This window comes from Monodelphis domestica, chromosome 3 (genome assembly GCF_027887165.1).
Source record: "Monodelphis domestica isolate mMonDom1 chromosome 3, mMonDom1.pri, whole genome shotgun sequence".
Lineage (NCBI taxonomy): Eukaryota > Metazoa > Chordata > Mammalia > Didelphimorphia > Didelphidae > Monodelphis > Monodelphis domestica.
In genome coordinates, this window is record NC_077229.1 from 262,574,111 (window position 1) to 262,601,402 (window position 27,292).

General features: G+C 36.2%; 1 protein-coding gene across 4 annotated transcripts in view; it reads left to right on the forward strand.

The window, feature by feature from the left end:
• Positions 1–27,292, forward strand: part of LAMA1 (laminin subunit alpha 1) — a 155,665-nt gene that overhangs the window by 48,185 nt on the left and 80,188 nt on the right. For all 4 annotated transcript variants that reach the window (XM_007487695.3, XM_007487697.3, XM_007487696.3 and 1 more), the window contains 12 exons: positions 1,926–2,168; positions 3,762–3,941; positions 5,509–5,598; positions 6,731–6,848; positions 7,460–7,638; positions 16,011–16,110; positions 16,729–16,886; positions 19,487–19,627; positions 21,101–21,277; positions 23,439–23,543; positions 26,041–26,249; positions 26,901–27,012. In XM_007487695.3, the coding sequence (XP_007487757.2) occupies positions 1,926–2,168; positions 3,762–3,941; positions 5,509–5,598; positions 6,731–6,848; positions 7,460–7,638; positions 16,011–16,110; positions 16,729–16,886; positions 19,487–19,627; positions 21,101–21,277; positions 23,439–23,543; positions 26,041–26,249; positions 26,901–27,012 (1,812 nt within the window). The remainder of the gene's footprint in view (positions 1–1,925; positions 2,169–3,761; positions 3,942–5,508; positions 5,599–6,730; positions 6,849–7,459; positions 7,639–16,010; positions 16,111–16,728; positions 16,887–19,486; positions 19,628–21,100; positions 21,278–23,438; positions 23,544–26,040; positions 26,250–26,900; positions 27,013–27,292) is intronic.

Sequence of the window (27,292 nt, forward strand, 5' to 3'; positions counted from 1 at the left end):
TTATAACTGGAAGAGAATTTCTTCTTTGGATCTTTTATTCTTCTATATCATATATGTTATATATTTTCTATATTAATAATAATGATGATGTTAACAATAGCTAGCCTTTATCTAGAGATTTGAAGATTATAAAATGCTTTATAATAACCCTGAGAGGTAGATGCTATTTTTATCTCCATTTTAGAGATGAAAATTATAGATTGAAAAAACATATTAAATGACTTGCCAAGGGTCACACAGCTAATACATGTCTGCAACAAGATTTGAAGTCAAGTCTTCCTGATTCTAGGATTAAGATTCTATCTGTTGCCTCACCTACCTTCCTCACTTTGTAGACTTCTTGTTATTCATTTGTTTTACTCCTGTACAACTCTGTAATCCCATTTGAAATTTTTTTGGTGAAGACACTGGAGTGGTTTGCCTTTTTTTTTTACAGATGAGGAAATTGAGACCAACAAGGTTAGGCAACTTACCAGGATCATAGTAAGTGATTGTGAGATTGGATTTGAACTCAGGTCTTCCTGTCTATGCCCTGTGTTCTTGCCACTGAAGCACCTAGCTGCCTTCAGAAGCCATATTATGGAAGTCAAAACAATGATAATTCTGAAGCCTTTAATATTTAAGGATTTGCAAAAGCACATCTACTCTTTTGAGCTTTATAGCAGCTCAATGAAGTAAATACGATAAATGTTATTTCTACATTTTATAATAAAGAGGTCAGTCATTTGGCCATAATCACAGAGCAAATTAAGCTGTTTTACTTTTAAACCTTATCTCCCATCTTAGAATCAATACTATTGTTGGTTCAAAGGCAGAAGAGTGGTAAGAGCAAGACAATGAGGGCTTAGTGACTTGCCCAGGGTCACACAGTTAGGAAATGTCTGAGTTCAGATTTGAACACAAGACCTCTCATCTCTAGTCCCGGCTTTCAATCTACTGAGCCACCTAGCTGACCCCACTAATTATGTAGCTTGGATCTGATCTGGTTGTGCCCCTCTATAATATCCCAGTTGTTATTATGATAGTCTAATTTAGCTGGTTACCTCCTGTCTTCTTCATCCAATTATACTTGAGGTATTCACTCTTGAAACAACATATTCCCATCTACCTATGACTCTGGATACTCTGTGTGGCAGGCTCTATGTCCTGAAATGCTCTAATGTCTCCTAGAAGTGGTATTTTGGGATTCATAGCTCTCAGTAGCTGTGCATGGACATGGGAGTTCTAACTCTTTAATGAAACATGGTCTTTCTATCTAGCTTTGGAGTGAAGCTGAACCTCTCCAGTCTGGGAATAGTCATCCTAGAGCTTTGCCTGTAGGAAGGAAACAGCTTGGCTTCCATGATCACTTGGGGCTCATTGGTGCCAAGAACTGTTCATAAATCTCTGTCACCTTTGGCATCAGAGTTTCTTTGACTTTCATACAGAAATCTTGTGGAAATAGTAAAATTAATGAATTGGTTTCATTTTTTATTTTATGTCCTGGTACTAGTTTCATTTATGAATGATCTTGGGATTGATATGACTTTATTTGGGTGTCATGCCAAATTTTCTATTTATTGGTACTGGTCTTTTTCCTAGATATCGGTCCCCTTCAAAATGAGGGACAGACAACAACAAAATTGTTACTTAAAAAAAGAGAGAAGTAAAGAAAAACAGAATTAAAGAAAGGAAGCCTTCTTATTTTATTCATAGAAATTTATATATAGATGTCATTGAGGGAATTTTAGATTGTTGGGAAAATGTTGGGAAAAAACACTTAAAATTCCAATTTTGGAACAATTTTGGAACAATTTTCACCAAATTCTGGTTTACAAGCTTAACAAAGCTTTTTTATTAGAATGTAATCACTTTCTCAAGAAGATCATTTTTGAGCCACTTCTAACCAATTTCTGATGTTTATTTTGCCAATCTCTTTCTTTTAGGTGTTTCAAGTAGCATATATCATAATCAAAGCCGCTAATTCTCCTCGACCAGGGAATTGGATTTTGGAACGTTCTATAGATGGAATACATTTCTCTCCATGGCAGTATTATGCAATTAGTGACACAGATTGTTTGGTTCAATACAATATAACTCCACGATTGGGACCACCTACATATAAGAAAGACGATGAAGTCATCTGCACTTCGTATTATTCTAAATTGGTGCCTCTTGAACATGGTGAGGTAAGTTATATATTTTTCTCATATATTCATAAATAAAATGTTGGAAACAGCCATCCCTAGAAGCAAATGTCTTTAAATACTCTAAATGGATCCCATTACTTTGCTTCTTTGGGCGATCTATTTAAACAGAAAAAAGAAAAGAAAAAATCTATTGGGCTTTTTGACATTATTCTTTAGAATGGTGGCTTGGTTATCACTGTACTATGTAGTTTTACTGATATAGAGCTTTTCCCTTGGGACTGCCATTCACAAATTACTTCCAAAGAATAACTTATTACAACATTCAAGAAAGAGTTAAATTACTTAGAAGAAAGTTAAATCTTAATTTCACACACATACATACTGACATAGGTATACACACATCCATACTTGAAATTATAATATATGGTCACATCTTCAGAGATATAATATAGCTCGAAATGAAGCATGGTGGCATTGTGGCTCTGGAAGGACTCAGAGTGCACATACTTTGCTTTAAAGTCAAGTTTTAATTAAAAATGATTCATTCTTTAGAAGCACCTGGTCTGGTGAGTTAAAACTACAGAAAACTGTCTGAAGTGTACATCACAGCTGAAACTGCACTAGGCCCTTGGCACTTTTTCAAGAATGAGCCTGATTAAAAGAGCACGGAATTCTATGGGCTTAAAGGCAATTGTTCTCTTTTTCCCCATTGCCATCTATTTATAGACTTTACTAAATTATTTTAGAAGAGCAGAAACATGATAGAAATCAGTGAAAAACCTGTGGTGGTTCCTCTTGTGGCTATTCTCGTGGAAGAAAAGACAGATATGTTAAAAAAAAAGGGGGGGGTAGAGGGTTGGTAGGATATAGGGGAGGTGGAGAGGGAGTCATTAGAAATGCTTTGCTAGTTGGGATGAATAACTTCAATGGATTAAAGACACATTTGCTTTCTTTCCATGTGCTTAATTATTGTCTTTCCAAAATGTAGTTTCCTATTTCTGTTCCTCTTAGGGAGGTATAAGCTGGGGTATTCTATGGGTAATTGATGCAGTGACACTCCTATAAAGCTGATTTTGTTGAGTGGATTAGATGGTTGGTTTCCCATACATTAACTTGGTTGAAATAATATGATGTCCAAATGAAGTAACTAATGATATAATGGACTTTTGTATGCTGAAAGTAGAGAACTAGCTCTTCCTAGATGTCATCTCTTGCTTTACATATCTAGGGCATTTTTGGCAAGCCTATGGTGTGTATGCTGGAGGGGACTGCTCCCTCCCCTTCTCAGCACATTCCTGAGGTCATTCTCACGTGCCCCGCCCCTCTGCCCAGCAGCCAATGGGAGCTCTTCCTCCCTCCCCTGTCCCTCACATGCCTTGTGAGGGTGCAGTTTGGGCACTGGGTTTCTAAAAGGTTCACCATCACTGGTCTAGGGTTAGTTGTTGATCAATGATATCATTAGGTAATACCATGACTTATGCATGAATTAGATTTAGTGAGGTAGATTTGCACAGAATCATAAGCTTTACTCTCTTTCCAGAGCCATCCAAAGACCACTGGTAAGCAAAAATCAGGACGACTGGTTTACTAGGTCAATACATTATGTAAGGAATGATTTGTCTTTCTTTTCAGATTCATACATCCTTGATTAATGGCAGACCTGGTGCTGATGATCTCTCACCCACATTATTGAATTTCACATCAGCTCGATTTGTTCGGCTCTCCTTTCAGAAGATCAGAACCCTTAATGCTGATCTTATGACGCTTAGTCGTCGTGATCCTAAAGATCTGGATCCTATAGTCACAAGGAGAGTAAGTACAGAAGACCCTTTTTCATTCTATTTAGTAATTTTTCTGGTTTACTATAAATTATTTTTTATTTGATTTTGCTATTGCAAATCTATTTCAGTGAAGGTCAGTCAGTTTAGCATTAATTATGGTGCTTCCTCTGTGTCAGGCCCTGTTGTAAGTGTTGGGGATGCAAATAAAAATAAAACACAGTCTTTGCCTGCAAAGAGCTCATAGTCTAATGAAGATAAGACAACACACAAATAACTCTGTACAATTAAGTGCAAAAGGAAGGCATTCAAGTTCAGAAGTACTGGAAAATGCTTCTTGCAGAGAGTAGGACTCTACCTGAAACTTGAAGGAAGCCAGAGAAAGTAGAGGCAAAGATGGGGAAGAGAAGGGAGTTCTAGGCATGGGGCACAGTCAGTGAAAATAGTCAGGAAATGGTGTGTGGAGTGTGAAAGGAGGTCATGTCATTGTGTCACAAACTACATGAAGGGGAGTGAGGCATAAAAGTCAAACAGAGGGTTTTATATTTGATCCTAGACACAATAGAGAACCACTGGAATTTATTGAATAAGCTGGTGATATGATCAGACCTGTAATGATTTTGGCAACTGACTAGAGGATGATTTGGAGTAGGAAGAGATTTGAGGCAGGCAGATTCAATAGCAGGCTCTTGTGGTTGTCCAAGTTTGAGGTGAGAAAGGTCTGTTCCAGTGCGGAGGGAGTGTCAGAGGAGAGAAGGGAGCTTATACAAGAGATATTAAGACCCCATATACTTTCTAGCTATATTGACCCTGGGCAAGTCACTTAGCTCCCATTGCCTAATCACTGATTCTAAGACTGAATGCATGGGTTTAAAAAAAGAAAGAAAGAAAGAAAGAAAAGGTAGAAATGATAGGAGTTCACACTGGAATGGATGAGGGATGTGAGAAAGAGTAAAGAGTTGACAATAATACCTCGGTTTAAAGGACTGGGTATATGGAAGAATGATCCCTCTGACAGAAAGAGGAATGTTAGGAAGAAGGGAGAGATTGAATTTTCAGTTTCTGACATATTTGGATTTAAAATGTTAATGGATCATCCATTTCTAGATGAAGGTTATAATAAAGTATAAAATACTTCTTCAGTATAAGAAGGCACTACTTACTGAATCTCTAGTTTTAATTGAATTCACTAGAAAAGATTTAAAACTATTATCTTAGTCTCATTGGTATCATGTAGTAGCTCTACTTACCAGGCATGAATGCCATTAACTATATGATGAATTAGAAAAGGATGTATCATACACAAGTTGTTCATAGAATAAGAATCACAGCAGATTGGGTAACTTCAGTTTTCTTTTATGTTTTATTTTATGATGAATCATGTAGATTGGTGACTTTTACTTAATTTAAACAGGATCAATAGCAGTTTTGAGGGGTGAACAATTTATAAAATAGAGTGAATATTATTATTCCAAAACTGTCTTTAATTTATATGAATAAGACTTTTCAAGCAACATGATTTTAATGAGAAGTTTTAAACCATTCTTATCTAATGAAAAAAATGTAATGGCAATATATTTTCTAACTTTATTTTATCTTAGTATTACTATTCTATAAAAGATATTTCCATTGGAGGAATGTGTATTTGCTATGGTCATGCTAATAGCTGTCCATTGGATGCAACTAAAAAGGTAAGTTGGAATATCTAACACTTGAATGAAACAATAGAGAAATACTAACTTTTTATCTGTAAATAACCGTTCCTTTTACTATTAAAAGGTGGCATCATTTAACTTAAGAGCAAGATGTACATTCCATTGTCTATTAATTTATTATTTTAAGTTTTATTGCTGATGTTTCAGTTAGTCATTTCCTGATAATGCCACCCCCCTTCTATGATGAACACTTGCTTGTAACAAAGAAAAGTAATTAAGCAAAACTTAATAAAATATTGATCCTCTCTGTGGCATTTGAAGCATTTTATCCACATAGTCTCACCTTCTCCGCTGAAAGGAGGAAAGGATATTTCATCATCTCTTTTCCTAGACTCAGAACTGATTATTGTTATAAATAATCAGTAATTAAATCTGTATTATCCATATATTAAGAGAGCTAATATTTATGTAGCTCTATAAGGCCTTTGTAAAGCACTTTATATTGTCTCATTTGATAAGATGCTGTTATTATCCCCATTTTATAGTGGGAGAAACTGAGGCTAAGAGGATAAGTATTTTGCCTGGGGTCACACATTATATACTAAGTGGCATTTGATTTCTTTTTGACTCTTTAAGTTCACCACCTTTATCCAATATCTCATGCTATTAGTATTATTTTCATTTGCATTTTTGTAGTCACAGTGTAGGTTATTTTCCATATTCTACTTTCTTTGCTCAATATTGGTTCATGCAATTTTTAATTCTTTTATCTGAATTCCTCTGTCATCATTTCCTTTGGCACAGAAATTCATTATCAGACTTGACTACTCTTTGTTTAGCCATTTAGTCAATCAATGGGTCCACTTTTTTCTCTCTTTTTTGCTGCTCTCAAAAGTGCTATTATATTTCATTATAAATGACCTTTTTCTGTTGATGTTTTCTTGAGTGAAGTTATTAAATTAAAAGTTTGATTAGCTAATATCACTACTACAAATTGGAATAGTTGTAAATTGGTTCAACATTCTGGAAAATAATTTTCAACACTTTACAAAACTGAAAACATTATTTAGATGGTCAGTTATTATTGATGTGACAGTATCATGCTATGAGTGAACAACATGCAATTATTTAATTTTTATGTTAAAAATTATTTTTTCATTTAATTTAGAAGCTAATATGTAAGTGTGAACATAATACATGTGGGGACAGCTGTGATAAATGTTGCCCAGGCTTTCATCAGCAGCTTTGGAAACCTGGGACTATTTCTTCTGGAAACACATGTGAAGGTAAATATGTTAACAAAAATAGAGTGTCAACCTCATTTGTAAACGTGTTTTCAAGTTTTCAGTTTTGTGATTAGTTACTACCTCGTAGTTTTAATCCTTTTACCTATACTATGATCAAGAGAGTTCCTAGAACTTAAAGATGTCTATAGACAACTCTTTTATAGAAAAATCAAATTTTCAAATCTGGCCTCAGACACTTCCTAGTTGTGTGATCCTGGGTAAGTCACTTAATCCCAATTGCCTGGCCCTTACCATTCTTCTGCCTTGGAACCAATACACAGTATTGATTCTAAGATGGAAGGTAAAGTGTTTGTTTTTTTTTAAGTCAAATTCAAGAGGAGACTCAAATGATATGTTTAATAGCCTTGAAACTTAAATATGACACAGTTCAATAATTGTTATATTTTTAATCTTTGTTAACCTGAGATACTCCAGACTGTAATATATTTTTCAGGCTAGAAATTAGATGGATCTATAACTATAAGTAATTACAGTTAATTGAGGAGCCCTGGAGGTGGGAGTAGGGGGGAGGAAATATTTCAAATGCAAGACAGAATAAGTATTTTTTATTAATTGGTTCATTTCTTTCTTTTTTTAATTTCTCTTTCTAGAATGCAACTGTCATAACAAAACTAAAGACTGTTACTATGATCAGAGTGTAGCTGATCAGAAGAAAAGTATGAATCTTGCTGGCGAGTTCAAAGGTGGAGGAGTATGTATTAATTGTCAACAAAATACTGCAGGAATTAATTGTGAAACCTGTGCTGATGGCTACTACAGGCCACACAACGTAAGATTATGATATATTTCTTTCACTTTAGCTGTTTCAGACTTTTCACTGAGGATTGAAATAGATAATGTAGACATTCAGTATCTATAAGAGAAAATCCTGTTTTCCCCAAGATTTTAATTTATGCTGTATTGTCCTCATTGTTCTTCATAGACTTCTTGTTGTTGAGTTCATTTGTCATATCTGATTTTTTGTGACCCCATTTGGTGATTTCTAGGCGAAGATACTATGGCTTGCCATTTCCTTCTCCAGCTCATTTTACAAATGCAGAAACTGAGGCAGACAGGGTTTTTCAGACTTGGCTAGGCTGAGTCATATGGCGAGGAAGTGTCTAAGGTCACCTCATCCTGACTTCCTATCCAACACTATCCACTGTACGACCTAGCTACTCTGTTCACAGAACCACTTACTTCCTTCTAGGTTAATTTTTCTTGTTCAAAGTTGTAGGGTTTGGATATTACTAAATTAAATTGTAGAATCCTAGAAACTAAACATTGGAATGGATCTCAGAGCCCATCTAGTCACAGCCACACCTGAAAGAGAATCTGCTCATCTATGCTTTGTTTTATGTCCTGAATTCATAGGTGTTAAATTTAAAATATATCTCTAATAATAAAAATATTATATTTTATGAAGTTTATTAAGGATCATTAAAAGTCAAGGAATAAAGAAGATACAAAATAAAAACCACATGTCCATGGTTGATTAGCCCATTTAAAATCCCCACACTTAGCTTACCACTATACTTGCTACATCATTGCAAAAGGAAGAGAGCGTGGGAGGCATTACTGCCAGTTAAAATACCAATCCTGATCTCACCAACCTGGAGACTCAGGAGAGATTATAGGGAATTCTGGGAAATACCAAGGACTTCTGGGGAATGAAGTCTAAGGTTGAAAATCTCCATTTATACATAGGAGAGCCAATTCTATTTGTTGCTAACTCATTGTTGGGAAGTTTTTCTTTCTCTAAATCAAGCTTACATTTTAGAAACTTTTACCTATTGCTTTTAGTTTTGTCATCTGGGACCCAACAGAATAGAAATAATCTTTCTTCTATCTCCCGAACGTATAACTAGTTGAAATAATGATTAAGTCTTTCCAAGTCTATGCTTCTCCATTAAGTTTAATATCCCTTTTTCTTTCAACTGAGCCTTCTATGACTGAATCTCCAGGTTTGTCAGTATCATGGCCACCTTCCTCTGAATGCTCTTTCATTTATCAGTGTGCCTTTCCTAAAATTTGGCACCCAGAACAGAACACAATACTGCAGATGTGATCCAGGCAGGTCAGTATAAACTAGGTCAATCACTTCCCTAGTTCCTGGATGCTGTTTTTTCTCTTAGTTTTTCAGCCTACATAGGCACTCTGTTTACCAGTATTGAGTTTACAACTTACCAAAAATTCTAGATCCTTTTCTATGTGCTACTTGTTGGCCTCATCTCCTTTCCCTTCAACTTTGGAATCCAAGCTTAAGACTTTATATTTATCTTATTCCATGTCATATGATTATATATTGCATATATAATATAGTGTACATATAATGCTGGGTTGTATGGGGTGCTCAGGGAGGGGTAGTATCTCTGGTATGGAGGGCTTGTCCTGCCCTCCTAGGGCAGCTCTCCAGCCACTGACCCCCACCTGACACCCAGCTCTCACTTGTGGCTCCCAGTAGCTGCTAGCATGTGGCAGCGTCACACCCCAGGCAACGGCTTCGACAGGCCGGCTAAACCTTGTGAGGGTAGCCATTGGGTCGTCGACCCCTGGTGAACCAGGGCTTTGCTCACCCAGCATGTGAAGACTGCTTCGGCGGAACAGATGGAAGAAACCAATAAGAAGGTTCAATGGCTGAGATGGCGATGCAGCAAGGCACTGTGGAGTGCTTAGGGCGCATTGGAGCACAAAGGACAACACGGCCATCCAATGCAGCTGAGGAAGTCTCCATACATAACAACTTTTCATGCCACTGGACCCAGGCTTCCAATGCCGAGAGAGTGGGACTGTCTCTGTGCATCGGCTTTTCCACTTAAATCTCTTTCACGCACAAGTATCTCTATAATGCTATATGTAAACTATATTTCTGATTCACTTTCAAAATAGTAACTATGAAAGAACAAATTTGTCCTGTAATGCAGCTTTTAAGTTGGCACCTAAATTTCCTTACAATGCTTCTTATAGCTCTGTATTCATAATGAATGCCAGAGAGAAATAAATGGGTAATATTACCGAAAGAGCACTGTAATGGAGTCAGCAGACCTGGTTCTGCTTATTATTTAAGTGATCTTAGGAAAATCAATGAAACTTTCTGGATTCATTTGTACAATAAGGGCTAGAGTTAGATGGCTTCCTAAGATGCTTTCAGCTCTAGATCTGTTATTAGGAAGTGTAAAGGATAATTTTAGCATTGTGACCTAAACTATATTAATTATTGGTCACCATGGATATCCCAAATAAAAAAAAATACCCAAGTCAGCTAGAAATTTATGGTGATTTAATTAATATGGTGGAAAGGAATTAAGAAGGAGAAGGAAAGGGTGTAGGATTTCTCCTGCCTGGCTTGAGCCAGGGGGAAGATTAGAGGCTTTAGGAAGGTAAGGTTTTTGAGAGTAAAAGAGGAAGGAATCAGCCTAAACTCCAAGAGGGCTTAGCCAAGATGCCTGAACCTGAATTAGCTCAAGGGCAAACTCACCACCCAGACAAATAGCTGCCACCATGCCAATATGTCGGAATGCTTAGCACCCTGCCACCCAGAGCCACCTCTCTGGGGAAAGAGGGTGAAGAGAGGAAGTGACGTGCCCTATATACATGGTTTTACGTCACTTTCCTGCATCTCATCTGTACCAATGATAGCTTAGCTTGACTTAGGACAGCCCAGGGGTCTGTCAGCTTTTTCTGCACATGTCTGTTGAAGGCCATCTTCTTAGATACTTAATCCTTGAGTATAGGTGTAGATATTCCTGACCTTGTTAAACTTAAGTAGGATGGAGCAATGTAGAGTTCCCAAGACCTGATTCTGATTCTGTTAGACCAAATATCTCCATTGTTACAAATCAGGAAATAGCTAAATCAAATCTTATAAAGTACGGTCTGAGTAGAGTGGAGTAGTTTTAAAATTCACAGAAGAGAATGGAACTCATTCTGGCAGGATAAAAGGATAATTTGTTGCCCGTGAATTTCATTGCTGTCATTCTCAAAGGGCAGGCTTGAACATCAGTCTTACTTGCTATTGGATGTGCTATAGAGTATAGAGTATACCCTCAATTACCTATCTCCTTGTAATGAACAAAGAGCAAAGATTTTTTTAAAATTATTGTTCATATGTACAATCTATATCATATTCCCTGTCTTGGGGGGTGGGATGAAATTGATATGTAATCTGGAAAAAATGTTTTTTAAATTATTTTTCTGGAAGAGAAAAGAATATGGGTCTCATTAGATATGTTTGGATTCTACCTCTAATTCACCAACTTCAACCTGAGGAAAGTAACCTAACATTTTTTAAGCCTCAGTTAGTTATTTGGAAAATAAAGGTAAGAATATAATACCTCTTGGGGGTTTTAGTGACAGAAGGTGCTTGGAAAACTGTACTTTAAAGAGCACTGATTTCATCTGTGATGGTATTCTATCCACTAATACAGATCTCTAATCCCTCATGATTTAGTAGGAAGTGTTTAGGAGCTACTAACCTTGAACAATGCTTGATCATGCAGTAACCCTGGAAAAATGAGTCTTTTGGTCTTAATTAAAATGGTCCTCAAGTGATAGTTTCTTACTGGGCCTATAGCCAAAGCTCTTTCTTCTTGGTGTAGGACCTGTCAGAGATTGTGTTCCAAAAGCATAGCCTGCCAAAACCAAAGGACACTCACCTCCAGCTCATTATGAGGCATTAAAAGTAGAGTTTGGTGCATCATAAGACAATATGAATATGAATGATCATAAATATTATCATAAAATGTTATGATTATTCTAATTATGGTATGATCATAATGATAATATAGTTATAATTAATAATCATATTGTAAGGAGACAAACATTCCTAGAGACTGGCTTTTGGGTAAGAATCAATTTATTGATTAGGCTAGCATTAACCAATAAATTAATTGATTGTGATCTCTCCTGGTGCTCAAATACCAGGAAGTCTTCTTGCACAGATCCATGAATTTGAGAGCTCATTATTCAGACTTTCCCTTTGACATACCAATTCAATTCTAATTGGTGATGATCCATTTAATAGGTGGTGATCCCTCAAAATGCTCAACTCTGATGCCCTTGTAGATGGTGGTTAGTCATGGATTGTTGGTCTACTGGGGAGAAAGGATTGAGTTCTGCCCAATCATAATTGACTCCTGCAATGATTCTTAATGAAAAAGTCAAAGACTCAATTGTGCTATATGGAGGTGCATCTAGAGTAAGACATCTCATAATCTCATTTGCCTATTTATTCTATGATCGAAGAAGTATTTTGCATATCTATTACAATGGGGCATAAAGGAATAAGTAGGGAGGATGTGGTGATTGATTTGAATTTCTAATTCAAAACCCAAATATGGAAAATAATTTATTATATATTTAAAAATAAATCCTCAGTAATAAGATTAATAGGGCAGTGTGAAGATTGTGATTATAACTATTTCTATCAGTTCTAAAGTTGTGATTTCTATGATCATTATCATAGTCATTTCTGTAGTTATTATTTCTAAAGTTGTTATTATTTCTTTTTCCCATAGCCAGTTCTTATAGACCATCATTATATGGCCTATTTTTCTACAGTAAAAGCATGCTATTGATTTATCTGTGGATTCTTGTAAAGGGGTTATGGTCTCTCCCTGATTTTTCAATTTCTTTTTAATATTTCAATTTCTTTCTGTAAATCCTCCACTGATTTACTGATTTCCTGACATCTTTTTGTATGGCCCTTATAAACAAAGACTGCTACTCTCCTCAATTCTTCGAGGTCCATAGAGTCCCAGTTTGGGCAGATAGTTTAAAAGTATTCTTTTACCACTGAATAACAATTCTTAATGAATTGTCTATGTATTTGTCTAATGTCACTTTCTCTGGATAGATCAAAGTCCATATATGTGTGTATATGTGTATGTGTATGTGTGTGTGTGTGTATATATATATATATTCCCCACATCAATGTCTGTCCATAAACTGAGATGGAGTCTCATCTACTTCTTGTTTGGTGCTTTCGAATTTAGACCATGAATATAGTCTATCAGAGCATGCTCTCATGGCTGTCAATAATGCTTCTCTGGCCTGGTTTAGTTTTGTAAAATCTGGTTCAACATTGGGGTTCCAATGTGGATTTTTGGTTGACCCATAATTTGCTCTCCTACCTCACTTCTGATTAGCCAAAGAGATGACTTTATTTTTCTCTGTGTTTGTCAGAAATTTTTCTAATAAATTTTTGACATCTATCCAAGTGGGGTCAAAAGTTTTAAATATGTTTTCCAATCTTTTTATAATTAATATTGGCTCTTCCTCAAATGAGGGAAGGTTTTCCTTGAATTTATTTAAATCCTCAGGACTGAAAGATGTATGTTGTCTTATAGATACCAAGTTCCCATTTTTATTGAAAGTTGGAATTTCCCTTAAAGGGAATAAACTTCGATCTGAATTTTCTCATGTTTCTGTCTGTAGGCTTCTTGCTCCATTTTCAATAGGGTAGGTATGAGAAAGGGAAGGGGGTGGGCATGCTGAGGGGGGAGAGGTTGTGGCCCATAGTGCCAGAAGGATGAGAGGTAGGAGCAGTGTGGGAAATGAATTGGGCAGGGTGGGAAGAAGGGGCAGTCGCTGGGGGAAGGATGCAGAGGAGGTGGGGCAGGAGGAATGGGCAAGGTGTGAAGTTAGGGTGGAAGGGGTGGAGCAGTAGGCATGGGTGGGGGGAGGGGTGGGTTGGGTAGTAGGAGAAGGAGTAAGTTGAGTATGAGAGGGGATAATTTGTGAACTAGGATTCATTTCATTGTTTTTTATAAAAGCCATGATCTTCCCCAAACTTTCCTCTATAAACTCAAGCTGAGCTTTTATTTCCTCATTTTGTTGAATAGTAGAAGGATCAATTAGTCAGTTTGACTGGGAAATGGATTTTTCAAGGAGAGACTGACATTCTCCTGTCTGATTCTCTAGCTTATGTATGGTATTTTCCAGTTTTCTCTTAAAGAAAAATAGGTACAATATTACAGTTCCAATAATTAAAATCCCAACCAGGATCAGTGTAGAGAATAGCTATTTCCCTATATTCTCTAGGATTATGAAATAGACAAAGAACAATGTTTGTCCAATTTTGGTCATTTTACTGAAAAGCCAGTTGTTAATGAAGTTGTGTGCTGGTTGTAACCACATTTTTTTAGGTGTTTGGGTTTAGTCCTTTTAAAAGTTTTAATCCAATTAGCTCTTCTGGGTGAAAGGTCAGAGCCAGACAAGGCTAAAACATAATACAATCACTCTCTCTAGCAGGGCTCCTTTCTCCAGGTTTTTCTCACAGCTACTTAAGAACATTCCAGTCAGTTAGTATTGTCAGTGGGGATAGGCTAATTGGGTTGTTCCCTAAGACAAGGGAGATTTAGAAACAGCTCCCCCAGCCAGTTCCTTAGGGCCCTGTTGCTAAGATTAAAACAGCTGTGTTCTATCTAATTTAAGGAGAGAGAGGAAAAAAACCAAATTTAAACTTACCTCTACAGGTGATCAAAATAGGCTATTAAAAGCTGACTTAGAGATGGTTACAGTAAAGAAAAGGTTTAGGAAAGTTAAGAAGATTGAAGGTATTTCATCCCTTCGTGGTCACCAAATAATTATTAAATTTAAATTGTGGTTTGGACTCTGAATATTTATATATGTGGTGGCCAGGGATTTAATTTTCTAAAATCCCAAAATGAATTACTAAAGTAAATAGAATTTATGTTTGTTTATTTACAATAGAGGGAAGATATTCAAGAAGAGAGAAAAAGGGAGAGAGAGAGAGAGAGAGAGAGAGAGAGAGAGCTCTGGCTTCCTCTTATACCAGTTAGAAATTCTAAGTCCAAGCCAGAGGAAAAATGTCTCAATACAATTAGCCTTTCCTGGAGGCTTCACGCCTCCAGAAAGGTGGGTCACTAAGTCAGCCTTCACTCACCAACAGTGACTGTCTAAAAGGAAAACAGTCTGAGGTCTCCTGCACGAGCTCCTCCAGGGTCGAGTACCTCTTCTAGTCTCTGCTCAAGTGTCTGTCCTCCAGTCCAACTCTGAGTCAGAGTTCTTCCACCCAAGCTTAAGAGACTGATCCTCCAGTCCAACTCCAAGTCTGAGAGCTCCTCTTTTCCCTTCCATGGTCCTCTTTTTAAAGATCTTTTCCCTCTTGTGTAACCTCCCCTAAATTTCACGTCTACCAATCACAGCAGACTCTGCTCTAGGACTGCCCAGAAGGCAATTACTCGATTCTAATTCATTACCCACTGTCACACACATGGGTCACAGACCTTCCACCTCGTGATTAAGTGGGAAATTTACACCTTTGGTGATCAGATCTAACATGGGCAGATCTTCCCACTCAACATCAAGTACTGTGCTTACATTTTTGGGGATCAAATCCACAAATAGACAGAGCATTACAATTCAATCTTAACAATCAAGGAAGAGCTAAGTACCTTCATTGTTACAATCAGGGGAGAGCTAAATTCAATCTTCACAGCAGCAAGGTACTGCAGTGAAGAGAATGCTGGGGCTGGAGTCAAGAAGAGTAACTTTCCTGAGTTCAAATTTGACCTCAGACCCAGCTATGTAACTCTGGGCACTAAAGTCATTGATCCTATTTGCCTCAGTTTCCTCATCTAAAAAATGAGCAGGAAAAGGAAGGGACAAATGACTAGAGTCTTTGCCAAGAAAACCCCAGATGGGGTCACAAAGAGTCAGACACAACTGAAGAAACTCAACCAAAACAACAAACTAATCATAAAATGTCATGATTTATTCTAGTAATCAACAGTATCATGATATAATCATGGTTCTTGTAATTTTTATAATAATCGTATTTATATTTATAATATTATGAGTGATATAATGTTGTAAATATTATAGTTTTTATAATATTATGAATGTTATAATATTCATAATAATCATACAACATGATTATTATGAGGCAGTGAAATGATCCTGTAGAGAAAGAATGCTGGTCCTGAAGTTAAGAAGACCTGAGCTCGAATCCTTACTCATACTTACTGTTATAATTATTCCCAATTTGTAGAAGCCCGGAAAGTCTTTTTATAGTCCCTCAGTAAATGCTGGAATTAGTATTTGAACCTGTCTTTCATTTGGGTTATTATCAATTCTACTATTGTTCATTACAATGACTCTTCTGTAATAATGGAATCTTAACATTTCTCCTTGTTTCAGGTTTCTCCTAGGGATGAATATCCATGTCAGCCATGTAATTGTGATCCTTGGGGTTCCCTCAGTTCGATCTGTACTAAGGAAGATGACCTCTGGAATGATGGTAAGTGCTTTGGTTGTGAGTGTGTTCATGCTTTTTTGTTTTCTTTTGCTTACTTATTTAGACCTGATTTTCCCAGATGTTTGTATGCTGTGCTGGTTATCAATGTGACATTTTCATAGCATATCCATGATAATGCTCAGAATGCATTTTCAAAATGGAAAAATAAACTACATAGGAACTTAGAATTAATAACATGCCCATTTAATGTCCTCTAGGAAGCTAAAAATGCTTGGAAAATATCATCTCACAAAGCCCCCAAGCATTCCTATTAAAATCTTAAATGTCCATCATTTCCATCCTTCAGGTGAGGGGGGAAACTAAACTACACATGTGAACCCAGTTACTAGAAAAAGTCTTCATAGCAAGGCAGCATTCCAGTGAAGAGATAGTCAAGAATCTCCCATGAACCAATTATTTTCTCTGTCTTCTCATGGACATTTGAAATAAAATTGGGATTTTGTGTTAACTCACATGGTGCTCAATATGACCATGGAGAATCCTGCCAGTCAAGTAGCATGCTGCATTGGGGTCATTTTCTCCCTGTGTCTTGCCATTTTGTTTTATTCTTATAATGGCTTGTTGTTTCACTATCGAGCTTCTCCATTTCTCTCTTTTAAGGGAACTTGGCAGGCCAATGCCAATGTAAAGAAGGTTATACAGGACAAAAATGTGATCGTTGTCAGTTTGGTTACAAAGACTATCCTCGATGTTCTCAATGTACTTGCAATGAGGCTGGAAGCATAAGTGATTTATGCGATGAGCCTTGTCTTTGTAAGGTAAGAAATACAGATTTTTCCTTTGCTTTCCCTTGGAAAAACGTTTTTTTCCTGGTGTAATCAAATAATAATTGATGATAAAGTAGAAGCCTTCTGTATGGAAATGTGCCATCTTTTGCATAATTAGGACACAAATGCCCCCGGCCAAAATTGTTTTAGTGGGTATTGGGTTATGAATTAATGGACTTCAGCGTAGACTGATGAGAAATCAGTAAACTTAACTGTCCAACTGTAGTCCTTTGGCATCTCATGGCCAGTCCTCCTGGAACCGACAATATATGTACTAATAAATACATACTATGTGCACTGTGCTAAGCTCTGGAGATAACAAAAGAAAGATGAAAAAAAGAAAGATAAAAACATGGTTTCTGCCTTCAAGGAGCTCACTTTGGAGGACAAAATATGCAAATAATTATATATACTTAAAATATATAGTCAACTGATACTTATCGAATGCCTACTATGTTCTGGATACTAAGTGCTAGAGATTCAAAGAAAGATATAAAATAGCAATCAAGAGCTGACAATCTAAAAGGGGGAGAGCATATGCAAGCTTGGCAATGCAATGGATAAAACGTCAAGCTTGGAGTTAGGGAGACCTAAATTAAAATCCAGGCAGGTAGCTGGCTCTGGCCAATAGATGGGAGGGTTCTGGGTTCAAATCTGGCCTCAGATACTTCCTAACTGTATGATCCTGGACAAGTCACTTGACCCCCATTGCCTAGTCCTTACTACTCTTCTGCTTTGGAACCAATACACAGTATTGATTCTAAGACGGAAGGCAAGGATTATAAAAAGAAATCTACTCTCATATTTGCTAGCTGAGTACGCCCTGGGCAAGTCAATTAACTTCTGTCTGACTCAGTTCCCTCCTCTGTAAAATGGAGATAACAATAGCCTTTACATTCCCAGAGTAGTTGTGAGGATCAAATGACATAATTGAAAAGCACTTAGCATAGTACCTAGGTATATAGCAAGCACCATATACTCTTAGACATTAGTATTATTAATTCTATATACAAATAAGGTTTATATAAGCTAAACTGGGAAGAAACAGAAAATCATCACAGAGAAGAAAGCATCGTAGAGTGGAAGGAATTAGAAAATGCTTCCCTTAAGATGCCAGGACTTTGTCCTTCATACTGAGAAGTTAGACTTTAGAGATATGTTATAGATCCTTGGTCTGAGCACAGCAAATCGCAAGCACTGAAGACTAACTAAATTTAAAAAAAATTTTTTAGAAGTGCTTTCTCGCAGAAAGTAAACAGGAACAGGGTTATTGTAAGGAAATGACTTCATCAAGTTCTGGGCTAAAATGGCCACAGAGTAGAGGCAAGGAACTACCTCTCATCGCCATGTACTGATATAAAGCACCTCAAAAGAACAAAAACCAAAATCAGGCAAAAACCTCTCTGTAGCTTGATACACAGAGAGCCTGTCCTCCTCACTCAGACCTCTGACTGGGAAGGGAAGAAAAAACCTACAAAGCAATGGCCACCAACATCCAAGAAATACAAACTACAACTACCAAAAAAAAAAAACCCAACCCCAAAATAAGAAAAAGCCTCTATCCCTGGATAATTTCTATGTACCCCAGACTACAGAGGAGACGATAGGGGATGAGAAACAAGGAAACACATTCAAACCTTCCCAAAAAAATGGAAATTGGAAATTGGTCACAAGCTCTTGAGGAGCTAAGATTTGAGATGATGAACCAAGTGAGAAAGATAGAAGAAACTTGGCAAGAAAAGTGGGAAATAGTTCAAAAAGAAAATAGCAGTTAAAAAAACAGAATCTCCCACTTGGAGAAAGAAGCTCAGAAATCAAATGAAATAATAAGCAAACTGAAGGCCAGAATTGACCTGTTGGAAGCCATGAAAAGAAGGATAGACCAAACTGAAAAGGAAAATCAAGAGATCATAGCTGAAAACTAGTCTTTAAAAACTAGAATTGGGCAAGTAGAAGCTAATGATCTCATAAGACAGTAAGAATTAATAAAGGAAAGTCAAAAGAATGATAAATTAAAATGAAATTACTTTATAAATCTTAAAACTATTTGTTGTTTTTTAATTGAGTTTATTTGTTTAATTAATTAATTTAGGAAATTTTTTCCATGCTTACGATTCATATTCTTTCCCTCCCTTTCTCCCATCCCCCTCCTGTAGCCAATGAGCAATTTCACTGTTTTACATGTGTCATTGATCAAGACCTATTTCCATATTATTAATATTTACACTAGAGTGATTGTAAAATTCCATTTGTAAATAGCTGCTGTTACAATGTAAAGTATTTGTGAGCAGAGAGATGTCCCTGGGTTAATAATGATTCTTGCCAGTGAAATGTAAGCTCTGATAGTTCCTAATATGAAGGAAAGGCCTTAAGGATGGTATTGAAGGTGGACTGGATGTGAATTGTCCATGGATGCAACCTAGCTAAGTCAGAGAGGTTCATCACCAAACTGGTCCCATCTATGGCATGGGGGGAATACTATAACTCTTAAAGATCATTTATTAAGTTGTGGAGGATCTCTTCTGAAATGTCAACCTATCTGCTTCTTGTGTACCTGTTTTTTGCTAAAGAAGACTTGTGTTGACTTACAGGAAAATGTGGAAGGAGACAACTGTGATGTCTGCAAGGCGGGCTCATTTAATCTAAACAAAGACAACCCTGAAGGATGTACAGAATGCTTTTGTTTTGGTGTTTCCGATGTATGTGATAGCCTTTTCTGGCCTGTGTCTGAGGTATGATTCTATGCCCGTGACCTTAAACATTACCAAAGTGACCACATTAAATATAAAAGGAGATAGGCTTTGAAATACTTAATAATCAGTTCAATGATATCAACCATGATTCCAGAGAACTGATGTTAAAGAATAATATTCACCTCTTTCCTGAGAGGTTATAGATTAATATGTAGAATGAGTTATCCATTTTTGGACATGGCCAATAGGGAAATCTTTTTTTTTTAACTATGCTTATTTATTACAAGCCTTATGGATTTTTTCTCATTTTTCTGAATTGTGGGGGATGAGCAGGAAAAAAATAAATGTTTACTAATTTAAAAAGAAAAATAAGACTAATGTATTCTCCAAATATTATAGGTGGAATGTTTATGGATAATCATGTTTTTTTCAATTTGGAGCCATCTCTGTGTGTGTATGTTCAGTTTCCAACTTAAAGAGAAGCTCTGTCCAAAAATTATTTTGGAGATCAAGTTTTTAAAAAATATATTTTTTCTAATTTACTTGGAATAATTTTTAACATTCTTTTTCTATAAATCATCTGAGTTCCAAATTCTTCCCCCTCTCCTTTTCCTCCCTCATCCCTGAGTCAGTAAACAATCTGATCTAAGGTTTTATATGTGTGATCATGTAAAGCATTTCCATATTGGTTATGTTGTGGAAGAATACTCTTATAAAACATAAAAAAGGAAAAATTGAAAAATAGTATTCTCCAATCTTCAATTAGACTCCACCAGTTCTTTCTCTGAACGTGGATAGCTTTTTTTTTTTTTGCCATGAGTCCCTTGGAATTCTTTTAGATCATTGAATTGCTGAGAATAGCTAAGTTGTTCATAATTGATCACTGTACAATAAGGAAAGAACCTGAGCAGTGTTAAAAGGAAAGGGAGCTGAGCTGTCTCTCAGCAACATCAGAGAGCAAAGAGAAGCTCCTATGAGCACACATTTGGACTGGTTTTTGGTTAAAATTTTAATAAATCAGGAATGCTGAGTTAAGGATGCTGACTTTTTGGTGTTTATTATTGGGATGGAATAGGGAAAAAAGGGCATATTTTATTTACATTTCTAACAGTGTTTCCTTAAATTTTCCTGATTGTTTTAAACTCTTAAAGCAGATGACTATAGTTTTGTACAGGTTTTTGTTTGTTTTTATTATTTGCAATTGACTTTCTCTTATTTAGAGATAAATTCAGCCTACTCCTAGATTTGCAAACTCCTTGAGAGGTGAAGAATATTGAATGGGGAAAGGGAATACCTGGATTCTCATGCTGACCAGTAACACTGTCATTTAGTATATTTGGGAACTTTGTCAAGTAGTACTAAACCTCCTCAGATCTCACTCTTCTCATCTCTGAAAGGAGGGGGATAGTCTAAGATATCCATTAAGGCCACTCTGTACTTTCAGTCTATGAACCAAAAAACATCTAATATCATTTCCCGTACCCAACAGTCTATGTTTTGTTTTGTTTTAAGGTAACTGAAATGCCTGGGTGGTTGGTCACTTTTATACCCCAAACAAAAAGTGCCCCGTCTCAGCAAGACCAGTCATTTAAACCTGATCAATCAAGTACTAACGCCACTGAGAACATCGAAGTGCCAGAATCGGAGGAGTATTACTGGTCAGCTCCACTGGCATATCTTGGAAATAAAGTAAGTTTGGAGATGGAAAGAATTCAAAAGATCCTCATTTCTTTGTGCAAATATAATTTTAGATGTTTAGGATTATGTATTGTTTCCTCCATTCATATGCATGATGTCTATTATCAGAATCACTGGTGCCTGAATAAAAGTATACCAGTACACAAAGAAAGATGGAATGTTCTACTTTGCTCACCAAAGTGTCTGAAAATATCTCAGATTCACCTTAAGTTTTCTTCACAGAATCTATTTATTCTACTTTATGCTTTTCATTGCTTTTAAAATAAAGGTTTTTATTTGTAATTTTCCTCGTTTTGTTATTTATACTCTTTGTTTTGGGGATTTTTTTTTAAGATCATTGGGTTTGTAATCAGAAGATCTGGTCTCCATGCCCATGAGACCTTTTGAAAATCATCTTAATTTTCTGGGCTTCACTCCTTATCTGTAAAACAAGGGGAGATTGGGCCAGTCCTCTACTTGATCCACTCCCCCCTGCCCAATAATCAAATTTTATTTTAATATTATTATATTATATTTAATTATATTATAATCAAATTTTTATTTGATTTTTATTTATTTATTTTAATTATTGATTATTTATTTAATTTATATTATTTAAAAATTAAGTAAGTTTGATATGCACAAATTTTCATTTTATAAAAGAGGGAATAAAACTAGTTTATAGATATATTAGAATATCCCAAAAGTTTTAGTGCAGTTTTAGGTTTTAATAGTTTAATTGTTGGTGCAACTAGGTGGCTTAGTGGATAGAACACTAGGCCTGAAGTCAGAAGGGACCTGGGTTCAAATATGGCTTCACACATTTCCTAACTGTATGAACTCTGGACAAGTCACTTAACCTCAAATGCTAGTAAGGACTATTCCTTACTGTTTTTCTGCCTTGGAACTGAAACCCAATATGGATTCTAAGGCAGAAGGATAAGGGTTTAGTTTAATTGTTTCAAGCTTTAATAGCTTAAAACTTCACTGACTCTTGGAACACTATCTGCAGTTTGAAAGGTCAAGGAACCTTCAAGATTATCTTTATTACTTTACACATACTTTTTAGTAAAAGTCAAGAAATGGGGTCAAAATATTGACATTTCTTTTTAAAGACTTGAGTTAAGAGCATATCAATGTTATTAGTTGAAGTGTCTGTGGAATTAACTCTGAGAGGCATAAATTTAGTTTAATATTTCTGAGTGTACATATTTAGACAATATATCACAGGTAAAAATCTTTATTGTACTAAAGTTGATAATTTGATGTGTATTTATATGAGAGGCTTATGATACATGGAAAGGGTCCTGGTCTTGGTCTGAAAATTGTGTGAATCCTGCCTCTGATACTGCTAGCTATATGATAGGATAGGGATAGGTATTGTACTTGTGAATCCATTTGTGTAAAGAACTAGTGAGCCCTCTCTACCAATTCAGGTGAGCAACTGCTCTACAATTTATGGTCTTAAAATGTTGCCTAGTTGGTAGGTGGCGCCATATGCACAGAGTCAGGCTTGGAGTCAGGAAGATTCATTTTCAGGTGTTCAAAGCCAACATCAGACACTTCCTGGCTGATGACTTAGGGCAGGTCACTCGGTCGTATTACCTCAGTTTCTTCATATGTAAAATGAGCTAGAAAGGAAATGGCAAACCACTCTAGTATCTTTGCCAAGAAAACCTCAAATAGGGTCATTATTGAACAACTGAACAACAACGGAGCACAGATAGGTTCAATGACTTTGCCAGGTCAATATGTATCGACATTTAAGATTTAAACAACCCAGGTCTTCTTGGCTTTGAGGCCAGCTCTCTATCTATTATGTTACAGCTGCTTTTAGTAATGTGATCAAGATAAATCACTTAATTCCTCTTGACAGGCCATAATTTCTCCATTAGTAAAATTAGTATAAAAAAATAAGTATAATCATACAGATATTCCTTACCTTACAGAATTATAAAGATAGTAAGAAATTATACTCATGGAAACATGAATCATTATTGTGATTCTTATGGTTTTTAATGTACAGAGTTATCTTCAAATTATTCCAGGCTTTTTGATGAGTTTTCAGCCTGTGCTTTGAAGTACCATTGTGGCAAGGATTACTTGTACCAGGGCTGAGATTACTACTCTTCTCCCAAAAAAACTCATTATGTTTTGAATATTTCTGTTTCAGTTGACTGCCTTTGGTAGGAACCTAAAATATGCTATGGCTTCTGATGATCCAGAGAAAACCAAGGATGATTCTCCCTTAGTGTCTCATGCACATGTTATTATCAAGGTAACCTTTTTAGATTTATTTTTTGGGGGAATTCTGGCAGGGGGAGTTTCTTCCAAGTCAAAAATGACCCAGTTTGAGTTCTGTAAGGTTGGGAGAGGTAAGTGGTCACTAGGGAGGGCTTTCCTTCTGTTGGACTCTTGTAAGTCATGAGATCACTCTGGGAATGTTTTCTTTGTTCCATGATTTTCTAAGGTACAAACTAGGTCATCTATTCCTTAGAATTCACTTCAGGACAAAGAAGGTATGAGGACAGGGTCCTGTGTCAGCCTTTCAGTGACAGTGATTCCTTATTTTCCTCTTTTTCTGGTGTCTACTATCCCTAATTAAAGGAACTAATTATAGCTCTTAGACAGCAGTAGAATTCTTGCCTTTTAATTATTCCCTTTTACATTCTTTACCTTGCTTTCCTTCATGTAATCTGTTCTAGTCAGACTTATCCACTCACAGTACCACAAAAAACAGTACTTCTATAGTTTTGCTCAGCCTTTTGCCTAGAACCCCTTTCCTGCCCATCCCTGCCTGTTAGTATCATGAAGCACCATGGTAGTGAGGAACATGTGGTTTCAAATTTTGCTTCTAATCATTACTAACTGAGTGAGTTGAAGCCAGTCACTTTAACTCTGAGCTTCAATTTCCTCGTCTGTAAAATGGGAATAGTAATAAGCAAATATCTACCTCCAAAGGTTGTTGTAGCAAATGAAATAATGTAAACCTTACAGCACTATATAAATGGGCTTATATATACATTATTTTACCATATCCATTCATTTAAGATTCAGTTAAAATGTCACCTTTACCATGAACATATTCCCCAAACCCTCCTTATTTTTACCCAGGCTACAGTGATCTTTTCAAGCCTTAAATATAGTTGAAATTTGTGCCTGAGAATTTCAGGGATCACAATAGTAAAAAAGAAATAGACTAGGACCAGGTGATGACTGGACTTTTCTTCCTCAGAATTGTGGGTAATACATTTTATCTGACAGCTAAGTGGCACAGGGAATAGAGTGCTGGATCTGGAGTCAGGAAGACTCATATTCAAATATGGCCTCATACATTTACTAGCTGGGTGACCCTGGACAACTCACTTAACCCCATTTGCCTCAGTTCCTCATTAAATGAATTAGAGAAGGAAATAGCAAACCACTCCAATGGCTTTGCCAAGACAACCTTCAATGGAGTCATGAATTGTTGGGTATGTCTGAACAACTATAAAGTGCTACTTTATATTTCTATACATACATATAAACACATTGAAGATGTTTGTGTGTATAATATATATATGTATATATATTCATTTTATCTAGTAAGAAGTGAACATATAAAATATATATATTCCACCTAGCAAAATGCATATATAGATTGAATATATAATCAACTGATAAACAGTCTATATATATATGCATATATATATATATATTTATTTATTTATGAGTTTGTGTGTTCATAAATAGAAGTAAATAATAAAATGGACCTGACTTTGGGAAGCTTTCAGTCTAGTGAGGAAAGGGAGAGAGAGAGATCTCATTGTTTTGCCTTGTTATATTTTCTCTTGGCCATCCAACTGGGTCTTTGAGAGATATATCTCTGCCTTTATATATCTCTGTCTTTATATATCTATCTCTAGTGAGAGAGCTATTTCAATGTAGAAAGAAAAATATAGACATGCGTATCCGCATCTTTCTCTCTGTTTCTCATTCTCTCTCTTCCTCTTTCTCTCTCTGTGTGTGTGTATATATATATATATATATATATATATATATATATATATATATATATATATGAAAAATATATATGTATAAATGAAATCTCTCTGACCAAAAGCTCCTAAAGTCAGATCCTGTGTTTATTTTCCCTTGTATTTCCCCTAGACCCCATAGTGCTTTCCTAATAGTAGATGCTTTACTAATGGTGTCATGTCCCCCAGATTCTAAATCAGTTCGTATCCTGTCCTGTACCTCAGTCCTTACATCCAATCAATAGCTAATTCCTATTGATTTTATGTTTACAATATCTTTCACATCCAACATCTCTTCCTCTCTATTTACTACATCTGTCTTGGGGTAGATTCTATCTCCCTTTAGCCCTCATTGCATTCCATCTTTAATTGTACTTACTTGCTATATCTCCCCTTTTAGATTGTAACGGTCATTATAAGTGTGTGGTTTTTTATCTTCTTATCCCTCAGTATGATCCCTGGGGGGCAAGGAACCACTTTTTTGTCTTGCCTTTTAACCTCCCCCCCCAATTTAGCATGGTGCCTGGCACATAGTAAGTGCCTAATAAATGTCTGTTGATTTATTTATTTATTCAGTCTGTTGACTGAAAGATAAAGAGGAAATTACTATTTTCCAAGAGATTTTGGGCCAGGAATCATAGACATTCTCACTTCAGGCTAAACCTAAGTTTAACTTTATTGAGGGGGTGGGGTTTTAATACAAAAATGGACTTTAACTTTAGATACCAAATACATTCTTTTCCTATTTGTACATTGCAGGGGAATGGCATCACTATAAGTACAAAGACTGAAGGTGTTTTCAGGCTTCACGAAAAGAACTTAAATGTAGTGAAACTTGTGCCTGAGAACTTTAGGGATCACAATACTAAAAAAGAAATAGACCGGGACAAGTTGATGACCGTCTTGGCCAATGTGACCCAACTTTTGATCAAGGCTAATTTTAACAAAATAACGAAGGCACTAAATAGGTATGTATTGAAAAAGAAGTAAAGCCTTACAGTTTGTGCACTTTGCTTATACTTAATAAAAAACGCTGTCATTGCAAGTGGTTATATATCTTAAAGCTCAGGAATGGGAAAAAATGTGAAAATTTTCTCTGTAGTCCTAACACAAATACAATAAGTTCAGGGCTGCCCTACTAGTTTAGAATATACCAGTGTAGACAATTTCTTTCAGAAATGGAAGGTATTCTCAAGGAGGGAATTAAAGAAAAACAAAATAAAATATTTTATGATAGAAATTGACTTAATATTACATAGAAAATGGGCAGCTAGGTGGCTTAGTGGATGGAGAGCCAGACCTGGAGACAGGAGGGTCCTGGGTTCAAATTTGACCTCAGACGCTTCCTAGCTATATGATCCAGGGCAGAAATCAATTAACCCAAATTGCTTAGCCCTTCTGGCTTTTCTACCTTGGAACCAGTACATAAGAAGGTGGTAAGAGTTTAAAGGAAAAAAAAGAAAAACCACTCATTCATGAAGTCATACTGATATCAACACCTTTTATTGGAAATAAGGGTTGTGTTTTTTTGAAGGATAATACTCTCAAATATGTGTTAAAAATAAAGTTTAAAAAATCAGCATCGGTTCATGTCTTCATGTTTTGTTTTGTTTTTACAGATTAATATCTGTGACTTTGGAAACCGCAAACCCAAATGCTATCAGTCCTGAGCTGGCTAGGGATGCAGAGCATTGTGAATGCCCTCAGGGATATACCGGGATCTCCTGTGAGGTAGGTAATCTTCCTCATCACTTCCCTCTATTTTGTCTTCATTCTTCTCCCTCAGCTAAGAGAGTTGAATATAAGTAAGCTATGCAGCATTCCATATATGTGGTATTTTGGCCAAGGTTTAGCTTTCCCACTCCATCCCACCCAATATCAGCCTATAGGAATTATTTTTCTTTAAAATTTTACCTTCTGCCTTAGAATCAATACCGTTTATTGGTTCCAAGGCAGAAGAGCAGCAAAGGCTAGGCAATGGGGTTAAGAGACTTGTCCTGGTTCACAAAAC